The sequence below is a fragment of the Ascochyta rabiei genome, chromosome 16 (assembly GCF_004011695.2).
Source record: "Ascochyta rabiei chromosome 16, complete sequence".
In the NCBI taxonomy this organism is placed as follows: Eukaryota; Fungi; Ascomycota; class Dothideomycetes; order Pleosporales; family Didymellaceae; genus Ascochyta; species Ascochyta rabiei.
The window spans coordinates 643254-663748 of NC_082420.1; the positions used below are offsets into that span (position 1 = coordinate 643254).

The 20495-nt window shown below is 50.6% G+C and overlaps 8 protein-coding genes across 8 annotated transcripts, besides 2 other annotated features; 7 read left to right on the plus strand and 1 right to left on the minus strand.

Moving 5' to 3' along the window:
* Nucleotides 1–235: 235 nt before the first annotated feature.
* Nucleotides 236–2516, plus strand: EKO05_0009137 (uncharacterized protein; the record flags this gene model as incomplete). The annotated part of the gene is made up of 6 exons (XM_038942108.2): nt 236–514; nt 566–606; nt 659–696; nt 748–969; nt 1019–1898; nt 1949–2516. The coding sequence occupies 6 exons, from the start codon at nt 236–238 to the stop codon at nt 2514–2516; spliced, it is 2028 nt and encodes a 675-aa protein (XP_038795743.2).
* Nucleotides 1032–1055: a tandem repeat.
* Nucleotides 2517–4870: 2354 nt separating the features above from the next.
* Nucleotides 4871–5748, plus strand: EKO05_0009138 (uncharacterized protein; the record flags this gene model as incomplete). The annotated part of the gene is made up of 2 exons (XM_059637473.1): nt 4871–5165; nt 5225–5748. 2 exons carry the CDS (start codon nt 4871–4873, stop codon nt 5746–5748), a joined length of 819 nt encoding a protein of 272 aa, XP_059493456.1.
* An 881-nt stretch (nt 5749–6629) lies between these two features.
* EKO05_0009139 (uncharacterized protein) lies at nt 6630–8336 on the plus strand (the record flags this gene model as incomplete). The annotated part of the gene is made up of 4 exons (XM_059637474.1): nt 6630–7005; nt 7058–7222; nt 7268–7351; nt 7411–8336. The coding sequence occupies 4 exons, from the start codon at nt 6630–6632 to the stop codon at nt 8334–8336; spliced, it is 1551 nt and encodes a 516-aa protein (XP_059493457.1).
* A 647-nt stretch (nt 8337–8983) lies between these two features.
* EKO05_0009140 (ubiquitin-binding protein cue5) lies at nt 8984–10481 on the plus strand (the record flags this gene model as incomplete). The annotated part of the gene is made up of 4 exons (XM_038942119.1): nt 8984–9010; nt 9060–9363; nt 9416–9679; nt 9739–10481. The coding sequence occupies 4 exons, from the start codon at nt 8984–8986 to the stop codon at nt 10479–10481; spliced, it is 1338 nt and encodes a 445-aa protein (XP_038795745.1).
* Nucleotides 9625–9650: a tandem repeat.
* Nucleotides 10482–10595: 114 nt separating the features above from the next.
* Nucleotides 10596–11033, minus strand: EKO05_0009141 (uncharacterized protein; the record flags this gene model as incomplete). Its single annotated transcript, XM_038946702.1, has 1 exon — nt 10596–11033. The coding sequence occupies one exon, from the start codon at nt 11031–11033 to the stop codon at nt 10596–10598; it is 438 nt and encodes a 145-aa protein (XP_038795746.1).
* A 554-nt stretch (nt 11034–11587) lies between these two features.
* Nucleotides 11588–12751, plus strand: EKO05_0009142 (uncharacterized protein; the record flags this gene model as incomplete). The annotated part of the gene is made up of 2 exons (XM_059637475.1): nt 11588–12378; nt 12427–12751. The coding sequence occupies 2 exons, from the start codon at nt 11588–11590 to the stop codon at nt 12749–12751; spliced, it is 1116 nt and encodes a 371-aa protein (XP_059493458.1).
* Nucleotides 12752–14076: 1325 nt separating this feature from the next.
* Nucleotides 14077–16055, plus strand: EKO05_0009143 (Agmatinase; the record flags this gene model as incomplete). The annotated part of the gene is made up of 10 exons (XM_059637476.1): nt 14077–14335; nt 14496–14588; nt 14845–14909; nt 14965–15006; nt 15066–15216; nt 15265–15288; nt 15334–15355; nt 15410–15678; nt 15784–15879; nt 15940–16055. 10 exons carry the CDS (start codon nt 14077–14079, stop codon nt 16053–16055), a joined length of 1137 nt encoding a protein of 378 aa, XP_059493459.1.
* A 225-nt stretch (nt 16056–16280) lies between these two features.
* Nucleotides 16281–16831, plus strand: EKO05_0009144 (uncharacterized protein; the record flags this gene model as incomplete). Its single annotated transcript, XM_038942130.1, has 4 exons — nt 16281–16392; nt 16448–16485; nt 16540–16597; nt 16647–16831. The coding sequence occupies 4 exons, from the start codon at nt 16281–16283 to the stop codon at nt 16829–16831; spliced, it is 393 nt and encodes a 130-aa protein (XP_038795750.1).
* Between the last annotated feature and the right edge of the window lie 3664 nt (nt 16832–20495).

The following is a 20495-nucleotide window of genomic DNA, read 5'->3' on the forward strand; positions in this document are numbered from 1 at the left end:
GGTTCGCCGAAGTTGTACGCTGTACATAGGGAAGGCGCTTGTATAATGCATGTATTACGAGTGAGCATCGGCGTTAGATATCAAGATTCAATCACGCTTCATTCAAAGAATATTACATACGTTGGCTGATTAGGCAGCCTTGCGAGTACTCGGAGTCCAGGTGGCCCATGCGCAGACTAGAAGTACATAGATGCGGGACAAGAGCTCCACCATCAACGTCACCTATCTGACCAACATGAGCACCACAAACAACCCAAAGCTGAAAGCAGCGATTCTCATCGTATCGGAGACAGCATATCAAGACCCTTCGACCGACAAGTGCATACCTGTTCTCAAAGAAGTCTTCGGCAACCTCGGAAACGACGGATGGGACATCGCGGAGACCGAGATCGTGCCAGACAATGTACTCGCAATTCAGAAGACCATCAGGTCTTGGACTGATGGTGCAGAACCTATTAATTTGATCATCAGCAGTGGCGGGACTGGGTTTGCTACGAAAGATGTTACTCCGGAAGTACGATGCTCAAGACAAGATGCAACGAGTCATGGCTGACGGCGTGGGCAGGCGATAACACCACTGATAGACAGACACGCGCCAGGGCTCGTGTGAGCATCCTTTCGGTTTATACTTGGAGTTGGGTCGCTAATTCTACTCCAGTCATGGCATGCTCACGACCTCATACGCCGTTACTCCGTGTAGGCTGCCTGTATCTTATTATTCAAGGACCTATGACTGAACTCGTCTAGTTGCATTGATGGCAAGACCCGTGGCCGGCACCCGGAAACAGTCTATCATCATCACTTTACCTGGATCGCCAAAGGGTGCGAAGGAGAACTTGGAAGCTATCATCAAGTTGCTCCCGCATGCATGCATCCAGGCAGCTGGTGCAGAGTCGAGACCACTTCACGAAGGTGGCGTAAAGAAGCTCGAAAAAGATGCAGATATCTCATCTGTTGGCACATCTGCAGGTATAATGCTTCATCGCCATGTAAACGCTGACTACACTGACAAATACAGGCCCAAGTGGCGGCCATCACCATCACCACCACCACCATGGACACGGTCATTCCCATGGCCATGGTGGGCATGCCGGAGTGCAGCCACATACGAAGCCAGAAGACCGACCACAGTCGAACGACCCTAGCGCAGGACCAACTCGCAGATACCGGTCATCCCCGTATCCTATGCTTGCAGTCGACGATGCGTTGAAGCTAATCGCAGAGCATACGCCTGCTCCCATTGTGGAGAAAGTTCCTGTGAATATGAAGCTGGGTGGATCAGTACTTGCAGAAGACGTCAAAGCTACAGAGTCCGTTCCGGCTTTTCGAGCGAGTATTGTCGATGGTTATGCCGTTAAGATTCCATCGTCCGGAAAGTTCGAGAAGGGCGTTTATCCTGTCGCCATTGTTTCGCACGCTCAAGCCGGCGATGTAAAGGAGCTGAAAGAAGGAGAGCTTGCCCGAATCACCACCGGAGCTCCTCTTCCACCCGGCGCTGATGCAGTAGTCATGGTCGAAGACACAGTACTGAAGAGCCAGACAGATGATGGTAACGAGGAGAAAGAGGTCGAAATCTTGACAGATGAGATCAAACCTGGTGAGAATGTACGCGAGGTGGGCAGTGACGTGAAGGAAGGAGAGACAATACTGAAGAAGGGAGAAGGCGTTACTGTTGTGGGTGGCGAGTTCGGGCTGCTTGCATCGGTGGGTACCAGAGAAGTTTCTGTCTACAGGAGACCTGTCGTAGGTGTCTTGAGCACAGGCGACGAGATCATCCCACACGACAGAGAAGGATCACTGCGTCTGGGCGAAGTACGAGACACAAACCGCCCGACGCTTATTACAGCAGCAAGAAGCCATCGCTTCGAAGTGGTTGATCTCGGTATCGCATCTGACAAGTAAGCTCACAGTGCCTGACATTGCAGACTACGATGGCTGACAAAACCAGACCTGGCACTCTTGAAGAAACCCTGCGCAACGCTCTCCTGAAGTGCGACATAATCATAACCTCAGGAGGCGTCTCCATGGGCGAACTTGATCTTCTCAAGCCTACAATCGAGCGCTCGCTCGGTGGCACAATCCACTTTGGCCGCGTAGATATGAAGCCTGGAAAACCCACAACCTTTGCTACTGTCCCCACGAAAGCTTCCGACGGCTCTCGCATCTCCAAAGCCATCTTTTCCTTGCCCGGCAATCCAGCTTCGGCTGTGGTATGCTTCCACCTCTTCGTTTTGCCAGCGCTGCATCAGCAGGCTGGTATCACTCCGACCGGACTACCTAAAGTGAGTGTCGTGCTCGATGAGGATGTCAAGATGGACAAGGGAAGGCCGGAGTATCATCGTGCGCTTATTGTTGCGAGGGATGGGGCTATGTATGCTAGTTCCACTGGAGGACAGAGGAGTAGCAGGATTGGAAGTTTCAGGGGTGCGAATGCGCTGTTGGCTATGCCGATGGGAGAGGGTAGCATGAAGAAGGGGGAGAAGGTAGATGCGCTCTTGATGGGGAAGTTGGGATAGGTCAGCCAATGACAGAATTTGATGACGGAATGGTCAGGTAGCTCGATAGAATGCAAGTGCTTTGAGATCTGGAAGACATCTCAGAGCTTAATCATCTTTCAACTGCTGTTCACGACCCTCTAGCGCACTAGATCCCTATTACTTCATCTTGTGATGCGCTTCGTGGAAGGCAAGTCTTAACCCCATGCAGCCTCCTTCGTTATCCTCTGCAATTTCCAACCTCCAGCTGTGGAAGCTCAACTTACCCCTTTAAGTAAGCAGGCCATTCCCCGTTGATTCTTGCGTGTGACCTGTCACTGCCTGTTTTGGTGTCTTGGGCTGCACAGATCCGAGTATCTCCCGACAGCGCTTCGAGCAACGTACATGTCCCATGGTGGTATGCGTCAAAGCCAGACATGGACATGCCCGACCATTGACGTGGTGACCACAGGCATGGTTGCAACCCTTGAAGAAGCCCGGATCGATGGAATTGCATTCAACAAAAGGAAATCCTATTGACCGTGGGAGAGTGTGCCCCAACGACCTAAAAGGAGACAACGATCAAAATGTCACCTACACCATCTCTCCAACCACCTCGTCATTGAGGAAAAAAACAAAAGCGATCCACGCTCCCCACTGCATTTGCCTCCGTGTTCCTTGCATTGCGCATGGCAGCCCTGCGACAGCCCGGCGCTTGAATTATCATCTCCACAACGACAGTCCCGGTACGACGTGCACTGAATGCAGTAACGATCTGTGGCTCGCTAATGAGCTGTTCCAAAGTGCCGGCGCCACTGCTAGGATGGGTTGCGATGTGTGACTGGGTATCGTGGAGATCGCTGACGTGAGGCGGGGGATATGCTGGGGCACGGGCAAATGCGGTTTTTAACCACGGCCTCGGTATCTGTTTGCTTTTTGGAACCGAGTAATGAGGACGTGGTGGCCGAGAAAGAGCCCCATGCATGGGCAGTACACTTGACTGTTGATTTTCATAGACACCGGGGTAAGAGCGAATGCTGAGCCGCTCATGTACGCCGCGGATGTTCGGTTTCAGTTGCGTTGCACATGGTGGGGTGAACGCCTCGACTCTAGTGGAGATCCTCTCCATCTTCCGAGTCGACCTCACTCTGACCCAACGCTAGTGTAAGTGTTGAACAGTTCGCCCAATTCAAGTAAGAATCTACGCTGTAGGAGATGAAGCCCTGTTGGTGCACGCCTCTAGCTCAATGGCAGCCAGAATGGGTTGTCGGTGCGGCGCTTTAGGATCGAAGTATGCACAGGTGGTCAGTATACGCATCTGCCTATGACGCTAGAGAGTGTTTCGTGGTCGATTAAACTTTTACATGCGTAGATACAGTCGCTACGCCAATGTCTGCCAACGGGCTGATCTTCGATCAAGCGCAAGCACGTCCCAACTTGCCCTTCCATGGCAAATCATGGTAAGTTTGTCAACGAGGTGAGTTAGCGTTGAAAATATCCAAGGTGATGAAGAGTATCTCAGCTTCAGTGTTTCGGATGATGTTGAGATGCTTGGTTCGTTGATTGTCGTAGCGCTCCGAGTTCGTTAGCATGGTAGCGTAGGCCTAATCTAGCCATTCACTCAGATCTCCACACGAGCGGAGGCACGAATGCCAGAGCTCAACAGTGACATGAGAATGATGTCGAGGGCAGGCACAACCTGGTCGGAGACGGGAGGCGGCACTAGCGCGCACAGGCCTTCCAATCACGGCCCGCTGAGCCCTCGGACGCGCCTGAACCTTAGACACCTTGCGCTGGCGCGTTATGCTTCATCGTTCGCGTCCTTTACAGGCCGTGTCTCTCTCTAATGAGTCCCTTGTGCGGCTAATGCTTCCCATAGCGTCAACAGGCAGGCTTCTCAACCGTCTGAGTGCAGCAACACGCGCCGTTGGTCGCCCGGACTTTGCAATCCCCATCGCCCCTGCCTACGCGGCGTCGCGCCATGTGCGGAGTCGTCTTTTGCGTGCCACAGGCCTCAGATCGAGGCTGCTTGTCTGTCCGAATCAACACGTTGGCTGCGTTACCCCAGCGAGCTGCACGGAGATGTTGCACTGACTTTCCCAGGTTTGATGACATGTTTCGAATTGGCGACGAGGAACGCCTGTCGAGGACACTGGCGACCAGCTCGAGGGGGTTGCACAGGGCTGTCCGCGCATAACAACATTGCAAAGCCCATCTGCCTGAGACTTATTTGGGAGCCCTATATGGGTTTGCAGTGCACCCTGATTGCCTAGTGATTTTTGTGTCTTCATCTCAAGATTTGATCTGTTTCCACACTTCTGGTCGAGTGTACCGATCTCGATCTCATATTGTGAATTTTTACAAGTTCCTGTTCTATATTACTGTCTTATTTTAATATGCTGTCACCTTTCGTCTTCTCCCTCTTCTGCGCGACGTCGCTGGTGGCGGCGGCGAGTCAGAAATGCTACAGCCTTACCGGCTCAGAGCTCGACGACTCTTTCGCACCATGTAACTCAACCGCTAAACACAGCGGCTGTTGCGCTACCAATCGGCCTGCTGGCTCTGCCGATATTTGTTTAGACAGCGGCTTGTGTATGGCAACCAAGAATGAGTATGTGGGCACGATATGGCAACCTGGATGTACGGATTCAACCGGGAAGGCCACTGAATGTCCACAACTCTGCCCTGGTGGTATGTATATGCCTGCGTCAACCCGCTCAAAGAAGGCTATTCATCTAACGTTTTTGCAGCGAACGATCAATTCGATGGTCTAAACACAGTATCTGCATGGAACATACAAACGTGCGACTTCGGTACCTATTGCTGTCGCGCAATCAACGATCGGCGAAACTGTTGTAGTAACTCGACCGCTCCAAGAATCACAACAGGTGCAATTGGTGCTCTCCAGCTCCAAACTGCTACTACCGCGTCATCATCGACTTCGATTGTAGCTTCCTCGACAGCCACTGCTACAAGCTCTCCATCAGATCTCAGGGAGACGCTTAAGTCAAACGAGGATATTTGCAAGACCGAGAAGCATAAGACAGTTGTTGTGAGCAGCGCTCTTGGAGGTATACTCGGTGCGGCAATTGCGGTTTTGATAGGTGTTGTCTTCTGGATGTCTAAACGGGAGCAGCGACAACGCAGATTGAAAGAACACTACGAAGAGCAGTTCTCGCAGACGTGGGCTTATCGAAAGGCAATGGCGGCCAGCACGACCTCGATGAAGATAAGCGTTCATGAAGAGTTCATCGGACAGTCCAGTGGAAGCTGAAAAATGAAGTGGAATCTAAGGCGTGATGTTAGCAGTGGTTATGTTCCACAGCCGAGCGACTTTGCTATGATGATGGCTAATATGGAGGGTTGGAATGGACATCGGTCCTATGGTCTGTTTCGAGCGAATACCCTATTTTTATTGAGAGACTTATAATGTGGCAGAGTTCAGAGTCGCCATACATCTAATTATGTCTGATAAAGCCACCGTCTGAACTGGGCCATGTGATGGTTGTGTGCTTGCCGTTCCTACACACCTACGCCGAGCGGAGATAACGACTTCAATGCATCCGGACGGAGGCGACCTCAAGTAACAACACCAAGAAACAACGCCGATCTCTTCGATAAATATCTTCTTGGTAATCTCGGCCGAGGTCGATGCGCTAAAGCAGACGATCCGCCAAGAGGTGCGGCTCTGGAGGCGCTCATAAGGTGATAACCGGAGAACGACGTCACAAGACGAACACCAATACCACATTTTACAGAGGATTATTGCGCCCAGCATCGAGTGTAATGATACAATAGCCATACAGAGACCTTTGTATCAATATTCACACTATACATGGTCCATCTGTTTGCATCGCATGCTGAGGTGTTACGTGCGTATGTTGATTGAGTGGGTCGGCGAAGGCGGACGGATGGTCGGCATTTAGAGATGCCAGTGAATCTAGATAACTAAACATTCAAAACAATCACGGGCCGAAAGGGTTTGGAACAAAAAACAAATAAAATCGTCCGCCAGTACCTACTTTATTTGGTGTCCTGCATATCAGGATACCCGCTACCATCTTGCAACTCCAAGGCACAGTTCTCCCCAGTGCCGACAATACACAGAACACACGCATCACCTTCAAAACCTGTCACAACATTTAACATCGGTCGATGGGAAAGGATCTAGAGGCTGGCCGCTCTGGCCATATCTCGCATTTTCAAAGAGTCCTCCACCAAGGCGTCCTGAACGACGACATTATAAACCACCCCTACCAAGGATCAGGAACTGAAGACGACCCGTTCGTTGTCTCATGGCTCGAAGACGATCCAGTAAATCCCCTGAACTACTCATTGACCTTGAAATGGTGCATCACTATGATGGTCGCGGTCGCAACACTGGCAGTCGCCTTCGCCTCATCCGCATACTCTGGCGGCATTGCTCAGATCCTCCTCGAGTTCCACATCGTACAGATTATTGGCACGCTGGGAATATCTTTATTCGTTCTAGGATTTGCGATAGGACCACTGCTGTGGGCTCCATTGAGTGGTGAGTCTCTCCTGGCTATCAAAGATGGATGTACATTGCTAACCATGTACAGAACTGTACGGCCGCCAGTACCTTTTCTTTGTCACTTACATGCTTCTCACTGCCTTCAATGCTGGTGCAGCTGGTTCTCAGAATATTCAAACTCTGATCGTCTTGAGGTTTTTCGCCGGCGCATTTGGCTCTTCGCCATTAACTAATGCCGGTGGAGTCATTGCTGGCAAGTTCAACCCGCTGCTCGTCGAACGTCGCTAACAACTGAAAGATATGTTTCCCGCCTCTCAACGTGGCTTGGCTACGAGTATTTTTGCTGCTGCTCCGTTCCTTGGGCCTGTGTTTGGGCCTATTGGTAAGTGACTTCCACTTGTCCTGACTCGTGGTCTACAGAGCAATGCTTACACTCCATAGTTGGAGGATTCGTTGGGCAGTCCATCGGATGGCGCTGGGTTGAAGGCATCATGGCCATCTTCACTGGCGTCCTTTGGATAGTATGCGCACTGTTCGTGCCTGAGACCTACGCCCCCGTACTGCTCCGTAAGCGTGCCACGGCACTATCGAAAAAGACCGGGCAAGTATACAAGAGCAAGACGGATGTTGAACAAGGCACCAAAGCCGCTAGTCAGGTTCTGAAGACTTCACTTACGCGCCCTTGGATCCTTCTTCTTCGCGAACCGATTGTCCTTCTGCTCTCTATCTATATGGCTGTTATATACGGGACGCTCTACATGTTGTTTGCCGCATTTCCGATCGTCTTCCAGCGAGGCCGCGGATGGTCACAGGGCATTGGTGGCCTTGCTTTCCTTGGAGTGATGGTTGGCATGCTTGCTGCTGTCGGTTACTCGATCTGGGACAACAAGAGATACAACAAGGCTATCGAGGCGTCACCTTCCGGTATTGCTGCGCCTGAGGCGCGGCTTCCGCCAGCCCTTATCGGCTCTATCGCCATGCCTGTTGGACTGTTTTGGTTTGCCTGGACAAACGCGCCAAGTGTCCATTGGATCGTCAGCGTCATGGCCGGTGCGCCCTTTGGCTTCGGCATGGTCTTGGTCTTTCTTTCCATCATCAACTACCTCATTGACGCCTACCTCATTTATGCAGCCTCAGTCCTTGCTGCAAACTCGGTATTACGGTCACTGTTTGGAGCTGCGTTTCCGCTGTTCACCAGCTACATGTTTGCTGATCTGGGCATACATTGGGCCTCGTCGATTCCAGCATTTCTAGCGCTTGCATGTGTCCCCTTCCCTTTCTTATTCTATAGATATGGCGCTGCGATTCGTATGCGTTGTAAGTTCGCTGCAGAAGCTGCGGCGTTTCTGGAGAAGATCAAAGGGTGAAGGCATCTTAGATATCTAGACATAGAGATATACTGATATTCTACAATCACCACCCCAACTTTTTCTTTGGCTCCAACTCGCGAATCGAGATCATCACCGCAAATGAACTCTTGCCTCGAACCTCAACATGACCGTATAAGATGTCCATTTCCTTTGCCATGAGATGCTCCTGTACAGCCTAAACTCGATTTGTTCAAAGATTCTTGTAAAGTTCTCTTAGGTTGCAAGTAGCTTGCAGAACAGTATCGAATACTTTGTGTATGATCGCGAACTATCGGCTTGTGGCCGACTATTCCTGTAACGCCAGAGATACCACACTAAAAGAAGCGCACTGTGTTAAGTTGTACGAGCATGCCCGATCTGCAACTATCGCAAGCTAAGAAGCCTGACAAGAAGGCCAGCATGCTTTTGTTACTATTTGATCAAGGTGCACGAGTCCGCGATGATACTGATCGACAGTGGACGAATAACAAGACAGAGCGATGGAGCTGCAGGGAATCTAGCACGTGCGCCTTGGCTATGACGAACTAACTCACAAGCCACAACTCGTGCGCGGCCAGCGGCGACGGTTTAAGCTTCAGGTTTCTGCTACAGAACGTTCTGTTACGACACCCCACCTTACACACCTTTCTGGTACGACATACAGAATGTCTGAGAAAGCAGGAACCGACAAGGTTGGTAGATTGCGCCAGAGTCGAATGAAGCTTGAGCTGACAGCTACAGCCTCCAGAGAGCCCGACAACGGCGCGTGAGCTCGACTTCGACGATGACAACGATGCGCCTACATCTTCTGCACCTGAGAAGGCTGCCTCGCCTCCACCAACTTCTAAATCGCCTAAGCCAGGTGTGAGGTTCACGGAGCAGGCAGAAGAGATTCCTCCCCAAAAGCCCCCGCGGCCCGTGGACCCGCAGGTGCAGGCGCAGAACACCTTGATTGAGGCTTTCCCTGACATCGACACAAACGTGGTAAAAGCAGTGCTTGTTGCCAGTGGTGGAAAGGTCGAGCCTGCGTTCAATGCGCTGTTGAGTAGGTGGTTGCTTACACTTGTTTACAAAGGGTTGCTAACACCGTGTGTCAGGCATGTCTGACCCTAGCTTCAAGAGCGAAGAGGCGCCGCCCCCACAGCCTCCACGACCACAGCCTCGCAGCCAGCTCGAACAGGATGAGATGTATGCTCGCCAGCTCGCTGAGCACTACCAGTCTCAGGGCGGCCAGCAGGGCCAAGGTGGCTATGGTTCACGCACACAAGAAAGCGGTGCACGGCAGTCGCAGCCGTATGCAAGGTCAAACAACAACAACAACAACAACAACAAAGATGAACGCGAGTACAGCTTCTTCGACGGTATGTTTATTTGGGGTCTACACCAAGACTGTTAACACTATGAATGCTGATGCCATCAGATGACCTCCCTGAAATCCGCAAGAACATCGAGCAAGGCTTTCAAGAGACACAAAAGACAGTCAACAAGTGGATTACTAGCTTCAAGAAGAAGCTTGACGGCGAGCCCGACGATTACGACCAATACGGGAACCCTGTACACAACGATCGAGAACATGGACAGTCGTCGCAGAGCCGCCAGAACTATGGCCCGTCACAATCGGATCAGCTCTACGGCATTCGCAAATCTGCTGAGCAACGCCGCTCTGCCGATATGCGCCGCTCTGCTGACCACAACCGCTACGATGCAGACAACAGGGTACTCGGGGACGACTTCGCCCAGCTTGAGATGAGGGACAACGACAGTCAGCAACGATCGAACCGTCCATCGGCCAACCCTGATCTGTTCAAGCCGACACCATTATCACCACCCCAAAGCGGTCCCGTTGACGAGGTAGATGCCTTGTACCGGAATCCTTCGCCCAACAACCAAGGGCAAGGCAAGTCTGGTAGCAAAAAGTGGCAACCACTCACGTCCGTTGCACCACACCCCGAAACCGACGATCACGACCCGTTCAGCCTCGGCGATAGCGACGATGAGGACAACAAAACCAAAGATACAAACCCTGAGGATACCGACAGGCTCAAGAAGGCCGCTCAGGCTAAGGCGGGCGCGACAACGGGTGAGCTGAAGCCCGCAACGCGGAGCGGAAGTGTAGGCCAGAAGGATGCAGCTGCCGAAGCTCTGCTGAAGGATGCGAAATAGTCGTTCACCGACGATGACATGTAGCATGAAACAAGACGGTCGCAACCTCTCAAACCAGCAGAACCGCTGTGAACGATACCATTGAGTTTCGCACCTTCCCATGCTCCCTACAGACTAGCCATGAACGATAGCCCATACTTCTACCTCGTACAGCAGTCCCTTCAATGCCAGGCTCGCGACTCCTAGCACTGTATCCGGCGGCTTGTGACCATCTCCGTTCTGATCCATAAAGTCGATCCAAAGCGGGGCCCATCCTCGTTCAACAACTTCTTTTTCGTTTAACGCATTGTCGCCAGAGTCGTTGACGATGTAATGCCGTACGTGAATGATGTCGCGTGGGCTGGCCCCAACTGCTTCCAAGCACTTTCTCACGTTTTCGTAGGCTCCTTTGACTTGCTCGATCCACTCAGCTTTGTAGTCTCCTGTTTGACCGGCAAGTGTCACGAGTCTCGATGCCGGCTGAATGGGTGTTACGCATACATGCTTGTAGGACGGAGGAGGTTCGTGCACGCCTGGTGGGTTGAAGGCTTGGGGTTTGTTGTTGTCTGCCATGTCGATGAGGCTCAATGAGACGGATTATGGAAAGCTTGCTGCAGGATCCAACACAATGGTGTATTTGACCCCTCTGTTGTTCAAGCTATAACATCAGTAACAATCAATGTCTTGGTATCTGAGAGGGGTAAAGTTCGCGTAATCTTGCCGCGGTACCTACTTGATGGAGCCTACGCCGCTCTCAACGCCTGGACCAGCACTGAGCTCTCGATGATGTCACTGGATGTTCCTGTCCACTTGCTCCGCTCTTGTAGGTCCACCGTGTATGTATCTATACAGTGTTTTTGGTCATAAAACAGCAAACACCGCAATACAGCTTAGATAGTTCCGGCTGAATAACGAGCGGGGTTTACTGGATCATCGGCAGTATAGACATTCACGGAAGCACGACAGGTGCTACCCGAGCGAATCAGGGCCAACATCTTGTAACCCGCGACGCCCGTTGCTAGCGTTACATCATGCAAAGGCATGTGCTTTCTGCGGGGAAGCTCTGAAGCTTTAAATCAGGCTGTCGCGCAAGTCGCAACGCCCCCGTCACCCTCTCACCCTCCAAGATGGCGTCCGGATTGTTCTCCAGATCGCCCAATGACCCTACAAGACCTCCAGATGCTCGCATTCAGTTTGGAGAACAGCAACCTCATGATATCTACCTGAATGGAACACCTCCAGCTGCTCGACACGCCTACAGCCATGTTGATAACACACATTCGAAAACACACGTTCATAGTGCCTCGTTGTTCGATATTGGCATCCTGAAGGATACTCTGGTACCTTCATTGACTCTCCATTCCGGCCTTGCAGTCATTGCGTACGGGATCTCGCGATACACTCAACGCGTCGAGATCAAGGACTGGCTCTGGCCCAGCGGACAGGTCGCTAACGCCTGGTGGTCTGCCATCGGTCGACGCCTTGCTGCAGGCCTGACGTTGACACAGGCTCTCAACCGCTTGTCATGGCACGAGCGGGTCATGCTGACTGGAGTGACTCTCTGGGGTGGCCGACTCTTCTACCGAATCGCTCGTCGGTCGATCCAACGTGGGGAAGACGACCCGCGGTACGCTGAGGTCAAGAAGGAGGAAGGTTTCTGGAACTCAGCTCTCTTCAAGGTCTTCATCCCGGAGGCTTTCTTCCAGATGCTGATCAGTCTCCCGTTCACTGCCCCATTCAGGCACGAAGGTGCGGTCATGATGGGCTACCATCCTTACATCCAGATGGCGGCTGTTGGTCTGTTCTCTTCTGGTCTGGCGTTGGAAACTCTTGCAGACTACCAGCTCGACCAATACAAGGCAGAAGGAGGTCGGGGGATCCTCCGAGAGGGTGTCTGGAGCCTCGTTCGCAATCCTAAGTATATTGTCCCCAGTCCATCACAGGCGTTGATACTAACAAATATTAGCTACCTTGGCGACGCGCTCGTACACATCTCGTTCATCGTCATGCTCTATGGCTCTGACATGCTTGCTCCCATCGAGCTCCTTGGGCCAATCGCAAACTACTGCTTCCTTCGTTTCTTTGGTGGTGATGCTGAGAAAGAGAAGCACCAAGAGCGCCGATATTCTGCTTCTCAGCCTGACAAGCTCGCTGAGCTGCAAAAGTTCCGCGCTGATAAGAATGCGTTTTGGCCGAGCATGGAAGAGCTCAGCAACAAGTGGTTGTGGACTGTCTTGGGTATTGGTGGACTTGGTATTGCGGTGGAACAGACACTGAGGACACTGCACTAGGTTGGCACTAGTAGAGACTTCAACCAGGAACTTGGCCGACGCGTCAAGGCCTCTGCCAGCAGGCGTTCGGCCAATCAATTATGCGGGACTTGGATGCTCAGATTTTTTCTTCCGCAAGCTGCTTGGTAGGGAAACCTAATCAGCGTTATCTGAAAACTGCCTTGTGGCAGAGTTGGCAGAGAATGGTATAAGTGTTGAGATATACTACATAACATACATGACCTCAAGGCTGTTACTGGGACATGAGCTATCCTCAAATACCTGGTTCTCCTTCTAGACCATCTATCCCCTCTTCTTTTATAGCTTGCGCTTCCACAGCCTCAATCTCTTCTAGCTTGAGCTTCGTTCGCTCACCTTTCAATTCATCCCAATTCCAGCCTTCTTGAGCCCACCTCCACTTGAGATATGGTTTTAAATCTTTGTCAAGTGGCAGGACCCTTTTCCACTCTGGCTCACCATCGACAACGTCCCTCAGTCGATCTCGGTAGAAGATCCTATAGCTATCTAGAGCGTAGGGTCCCATCCCCGGCAAATGTGCTATTTCCCAGCCCACTCTTTCGTCGTTCAATTCCAGTACTTCATTTGGCTTTATATCCGTACCACAACCTCGGTCTGGATAGTGTAATCTTCTATATCGACGCTCTTTGCAAGGGGGTGCTGCTACCCAAGCTTCAGCAAGCGAGATCAGACGCTTAGCACGGACATTGTGCAGACCGAGAGGTTGTAGTATCTCAGTGAGTTCGCTGCTCTGTGCCTGCGATAGATGGAACGGTGTCGGATACAACGTCAAAATTTGAAAAAGTACTGGTCGCGCTGCCTTGCCGTGTGTTTGGTTCCAGAGGATGACCTGAACGACTAGTGCATACAAGCTGTCTTGAATACGTTCCTGAATGAGACCATACCCTGCAGGCCGCAGCTGGAACGGTAGGTTCTCGGGTTGTGGTATAGTCACTGGTCGATCGGCCTTGCGTTGCGGGCTGAAGTGATGCGACACACGTTCTCGATGGTTTTTCTTGCTGGGTTTTTTTTCAATGGCATCTGAGGGGTTGTTTGTCGGCTCTTGCTTTATCAGAAGTGACCGTGATCTTGTCGTTACCATGACCACTGTCAGATAAGAGAACGATAAGGATGGATTTCTGATGGCAGGACTAGCAAGAGATGGACAAGAGATGCATAACGGCTGTACCTGCCCTTTTGGGCGGCACTCACGCTGGTGTGAACGTCATCGCCGCTCACGGACATCGCCAACACAAAGATCGAATGCGACTTCGTGAGATTGTCCATTCATCTCTCTCACTGTTTTGTTGTAAATCGAGTACCTCAAGATGTGGAACACATTGGCTTTGATTGCCTTGACTGCTGCATTCTTAACTGCAGATGCACGCGAGATTAGTTTCCCACCCCTTTCCGGATTTACCTCGGATCAAGCTGCAATGGGTATACTGTCCCCAGATATCACTCAAGCCAAGTTTGGGGGCCTGACGACATATGCGAATCTGCCTTACGTACATTGTCTAGCCCAAGAGAGCGAAGATGCTGAGAAGTTCGACATCGCAGTTTTGGGTGCTCCGTTCGATACTGCAAGTTGTCATTTCGTCTCGGATATGCTTCTAGATCGAATTGGAGTAGATGTAAACTCTTGCGAATCGACACAAGACTTGGAATACTCTATTTTCACGCTACGTCGTAGAGCAAGCGTTTAAGCCACGTATAGGGCACGCATCGCTGACAATTCGGCAGGGAGTCACAGCACGTCCCGGAGCGCGGTTCGGGTCGAGTGGTATCCGGCGTGGCTCGCAAAGGATAGCACCTCACACAGCTTGGAGCATATACACAGGTATGTTCGCTACAGATATGGCCCCGGTGTTGTGGGCTGCGGTAGTACAAGTTTCTATTTTTGGAGTAGTGTTAATTGAGCGCTTGGAGTACGACATGGCCAACAGGTTGCGCTGCATGGTGCGAGCGTAGTCCGCGCTGGTTGTTTACAGCGAGTTTGTGCCTTGTATCTCTAGTGCGAGGATACAAGGTATCTATCGCAAGCTCGCATGGTTATCGGTGAGCTCTGAATCGAGTCGATGGCTGATGGCGCTTAGGACAGAACATATTTACCGACTGGGCCAAAATCGTAGATTGTGGAGATGCACCATTAACCTTCCTTGTAAGTCGGCTGTAACATACAAGGCTGGAGAAGTCTCAGCTAATGTTATTCCAAGGACAACACCGTCGCCTTGAAACAGCTTGACAAAGCGCACAAAGTAGGTGACACTACCTAGGCCGTTTGACAATCAGTTCGTTGACTTACATTAATCGTGAGGTGATTTCGGCAAGGAAGACCAATTCAAGCGACTTCACTGTTCCACGCATTGTAACACTTGGTGGAGACCACACTACCACACTTTCAGCTTTACGATCGACGAGCGGGCATTGGGGCCCAGTCAGTGTCATCCACTTTGACTCACACATAGGTAAGTTGGGCCCGCAAGTCACGGGAAATTTCTAAAGGCATATGGCAGATACCTGGGATCCAGAAGTGCTTGGTAAGTCTGCACACTACGCCCATGTTAAATACTAAAGAAAAACAGGCGGAGGCATCTCTCATTACGCGTAAGTACTGTCAACCATTCCAAGAGCATATCTGCCTTGCTAAAGCATTTGTAGAGGTGTCAACCATGGAACGTTTTTGCACATTGCTCACGAGGAAGGCTTAATCCGTAACACATCCATTCACGCCGGAATCCGAGCACCAGTTATTCGTCCTAAGGGCGACGTGCGTAATGACGTTAGGTGCGGCTTCGAGATGATACGAGCACGGGATATCGATCGTTTAGGCGTATCAGGTGTTATTGAAGCCTTGAAGAAGCGGGTGGCCGGAACAAAAGTCTATATCAGCGTGGATATAGATGTTCTGGACCCAGCCTTCGCACCCGGTGAGTTCAGTTTCGTGTAGAGAATGTGCAGCTGTCAAGCCTCAGCTCGAGGGTGACTAGATCTTCGGCGTACTGCTGTGATTATGTAGGCTGACAGAGCTACAGCTACGGGTACCGCTGAGGTTGGAGGATGGACCACCCGCGAGCTTCTGTCCATTCTTGATGGCCTTGAAGGACTGGAGCTCGTGGGAGCTGATGTTGGTAAGCACTCAGCAGCTAAGTTTTTCCATCTCAAGAGGCTGACAAGTCGCGCAATAACAGTGGAAGTTGCGCCAATTTATGACAATCCAGGAGAGACGACAGTGTTGGCTGCTGCCGAAGTCGTTCTTTCGCTACTCACGTTGATGGTCAATAAGCCTGTACAGGCAGAGATATGAGCACAAGGCTGCATGTGTGAAGATGTCAGTTGTTTGGACCAAAACGAGCAGGAACTTAAGAGACGAGGCATGAATAAGATGCATGCCCGATGAAATGGGGATGGTGAAGGCAGCCAATCATAAAGGAGGCGTTACGAAGTAGTACTAGCGCCGAATTTGCCGAGGTTGGGCAGTTATTTCCAAATGTTGAACATACAGACGTCACTCAAACAACACGAACACATCATGTCTAGCACAGAACAGCCAAAAAAGGAGAGATTTGCTCCAAAGGAGCCGGTGACTTTGAACCAGCCCAAGGATGACCCAATTTCTCGCGAACATCTTGCAAAATGTGATGGTGAGCTACCCCGCCGGAAGCTGTGGCGGCGATAACACTGAACGTAAGATGGCAGGCACCAATGAAGGCTACCCCACCCTAGTCGCCATTAAAGTCAGTAGTCAATTCATAAGGAAATGCTCGCGCAAGCGACTTACAAACACCCAGGGAGATGTCTTTGATGTGAGTGGAAAAGAGACATACGCACCCGGCAAGGGTTACCATGGTGAGTATACAAGTGTATGCTGTCCTGCTTGCCTGCTCATTTGACTTAGTGTTCGCGGGTAAAGAGCCCAACCGTGCGCTCGGTATGTCTTCTCTGAAGCCAGAGGACTGTGTATCGGACTTCTCCACGCTGTCCGAAACAGAAACAAAGACCCTCAATGACTGGCACACCTTCTTCAGCAAAAGATACAATGTTGTCGGACGTCTTCAGCCTGAAACCGAATCACGGATCTGATTGTCTCTGCTTGAATACATCATCAAGATCAACCGAGCAGTCCAGTTCATGTCACAACCCCTGATATTGCATGTCCAGAGTTGGGATTTCTAGTTTCACTGGATATCAGCACAGGCTTCAGGTCACAAAGAGAAGGCTTCAGTCTTGTAATTCATCGCTCTGGTGCTCACATATTACTCTACTTCCGAACCTGTACTTCCGAACCACGTGTCCTGCTCGAATACGGCAGTATTATTTGAGGCTTGAGAAGAATGCACTGTTGTCCTAGCGTGTATTTTGTGCACATGTTGATGTGTGTTGTACATTGTAAAACTTTAGGGTGTTCCAATGATACTTTTGCTGAAACAGATCAGTTGAAATCCGACGCCCACAATACGTGAAAAGCGACAGAGCAAGACCAAAGCCGATTTTGAGGCTAAAAACAAAAAGTTCTGCTATATGACAGATATGACAGATACGACACCATCCACACCCTCAAATCGCCAACAAACAAAGCAAAACAATGATACAAACACCTTCCCGAACATTGACAGGCTAGAAGTACTTGAGGGAAGTTTTTATAGCGGCAGACCGACTAACCATTGAACAGTATCGCCACGACCAGGTCTGATTCTGGCTCTCACCTCCCTCCCGCTACACCGTATAGTGACTCTACGTTTCGCCTCATACCAGCAGCCGTTGTGTATTGTCGAAGCTTGGTGCAGTTCTCACATTCGGTCTCATGTTGCTCCCACTGGCGCCTGATGTTCCACGCTCCGAAGCATTGATGGCCAGGGTCGTTGCGTGCAAAGTGGCAGTATTGCTGCAAGCGTTTCTCCTTGTGACCACAGGAGACGAAGTGAACCTCCTCGTAGTAGCACATAATGATCAAGTGCCGATCTTGGGAAAGTTTTTGGAGCTACAGCCTACAGCATTGGTCAGCCTGACATCGACATGCGGGCACTTCAGCATACGGCGATGTGAGATTGGTGGCGGCTTAGCTTATCGCTGTTATGTTGGATCCGAACGGGTGAGGATTCGAGTTGAAGATGTTTGATGTTGGAACTCTCACTGACCTAAAAAGCAGCGTCGTTGGGTTTATATGTCAACGCCCCGCATGAACATCCCGCACATTTAGCAGCCTGCAGCTGTTGTCGATAACCGAGCTGTGCTCAACGTCTTATTCGCTACGAGTACCCTCTTCAACTATCTCGCATGAACATGTGGCGTGGCACAAAACCTAGGTTGCCCTTACCCCAATGTTGTCAATTGTCACAATCGACCCCCGCCTCCAGGTTTCTCGGCGACCCACAGCTTTCTTCCACTGGGTAGATAAGCTGACTCTACCAACCGTGTGAAATCTTCTACTGACCCTCATCTGTCTGAGACTTCTTCATGGCTGAACACGTGTGCAACTCTAAACCTGAGTGCTACCAAAGCTACTTCACAAGCGCTTAGAACCTCAATATGATGAATTGTCGTTGGTTCAACCACCACCTCTTCCTGTTGTGCGCCCTTCCTAAAGGCGCCGAAGCACTGCAGCGCAATCCGCATCGAGTCACAACACCTTACACGCAGAGGCATGTCATTGGCAGTCCACCATCCTGGTTTCTGGTCATGAATATTCTGAAATCAGGCAATCCCAAAGTGCGATTACAGCGCTCGTGCCTGCATCCTATCCCACACCTCTGCTCGCAGAATCTTCGCCTACTGCTGGTCTAACGTGTTCATACTTTTATCGTCTTTCGTCTCACTCAGTGTCGACCCAACCGCACCTCTATGATCTTACATATGCCTTGGAATGGTGTGATTAGAGATATGGTGAGATTTAGTGAAGGCTTTTCAATCCCATCGAAGTTTCTTCGGCAATTATACTTATCCTTGAAGTATGTATTACGTCAGGTGCCAGTCACATGCGATGTCCTATGCACGAAAGCACCCTAGCTGGTGCGTGCATGCTAGCGGACATAAGTCATCTGCTGGTAAGCTCGCCGCATGGACCCATGCAGGACCGTCCTGATCCGAAGCCATGCAGCTATTGTGGGAGCAAGCTCACCGTCACTACTATGGGCAAACCAGAGTATTTGCTCTCACACGAATGACTTCAACTAAGTCCGTCTCATTCAGAACTCCTATTAGGCCAATCTCGGTAGCACTTTTGACGCGATTCCGCACAGTCGTAGCGTCTCGCTAGTGGGTGGAGCTATGCTTCTGTATATGTTGGGATTATGGCGTGCTCTCCACAACTTGAAAGTTCACATGAACTTAATTGCAATTGTCAGCGGTCTAGTGTACAATCACGAATCTAAGGCCGCATTCCGTTTGTTATGAAACTCCAAATACCAGTGTCTCAAGCCAAACGAGTACAGTTACGCACCGACTTGCTAGCCATTGCCGCGTGATAGTCTACTACCAGAAAAGATCTACGTGTGATTTATACTACACTCATGTGTGACAATGTGCATGGTCTATGTCCGCTCTCGAGTACTTCGCAAGCGGTCGCTCATGTACTACCACTGACGAGTACGTGAACATGTTTTTAACAAAGAAGGAGCTGTAGCGTATCATATTGTGCACAGGCTACTGTAAGCTCAGGAGAAGCAGAGCCACTTAGACCAGTAGGGAGAAAGGCTTGATATGTATCAATCACCAGCCTGCACTAGCTTTAGTGATCTACTAAACAGCTTTTGAATGACGTTTAGAAGAAGTGATTACACCTTAATATCTTATTAGACATCTAGACTCCCGTGTCACAAGATTTGCTTTGTTCGAAAGAACAGGTGGAGACTCCGAGTAACCTATGGCAGTTCGACAATAATCTGTTTTGTAGCTTGGACGGCTAGTCAGTTCACGGTCTGACATTAATACAGCATGCTGAGAATGACTACGCCAAGCTACAGAAGAACGCACCATAGGTTTCTATTTGAGAAAGACCGCATTCATCATATCTGGTTTTGTCCATGGGCGCAAGATCTTGGCTCGACAGAGTGACATGGGCAGATTCGCTGCACCACAGCGAGTGGCCTCACACGTTGCACATTATCGCGCATGAGTAACACCTCTGCTTTCTCGCAGCATCGTACAGTGGGATCGGGGAAGCGTATCCTGTTACCCGGTAGCGGATATGCATGGTATAGTGGAACGGGCTGTATACACACTAGCACACGTATGGTGTAACTATGACAAGCATAGAAAGACTTCTCTACTGCAGTGAACAGCACAAGGCGGTGAGAAAGCAGATGCTACAAGATCCTCGCTGGTGGAATGAAAGGCACTCTGAGCCTCCGAGACACCACGAGCTGAGACGTCTTTCTCCCCCGGCCTGCACTTGCTTATACGATGCTTCTTCTTGAAGGCTGTAGACACACGTCAGATGTATTAGATGTGAGACAAGGCCTTGCTAAACCCACCAAGGCATCAGGACGACCAATCAGTCAACAAGAATGGATATTTCTAGTAGATCAACCAGGTAGTATCAATACCAAGTCTGGCTTAGCTGTAGATGCAGAGACGTCTTGGCGGACTAGTGCGATTTGATACGACTCTATTGCATGTTGTATTTTTGCACAGCAGGTCACAAATACTAGTGGCGTAGATCGACCGTTGTGTCGTCTGTTCGATGAAGCACACAATGGCACGAAGAACCGAGAGTGGTGCGTCAGTCAGTGCACTTTGATTGGAATCG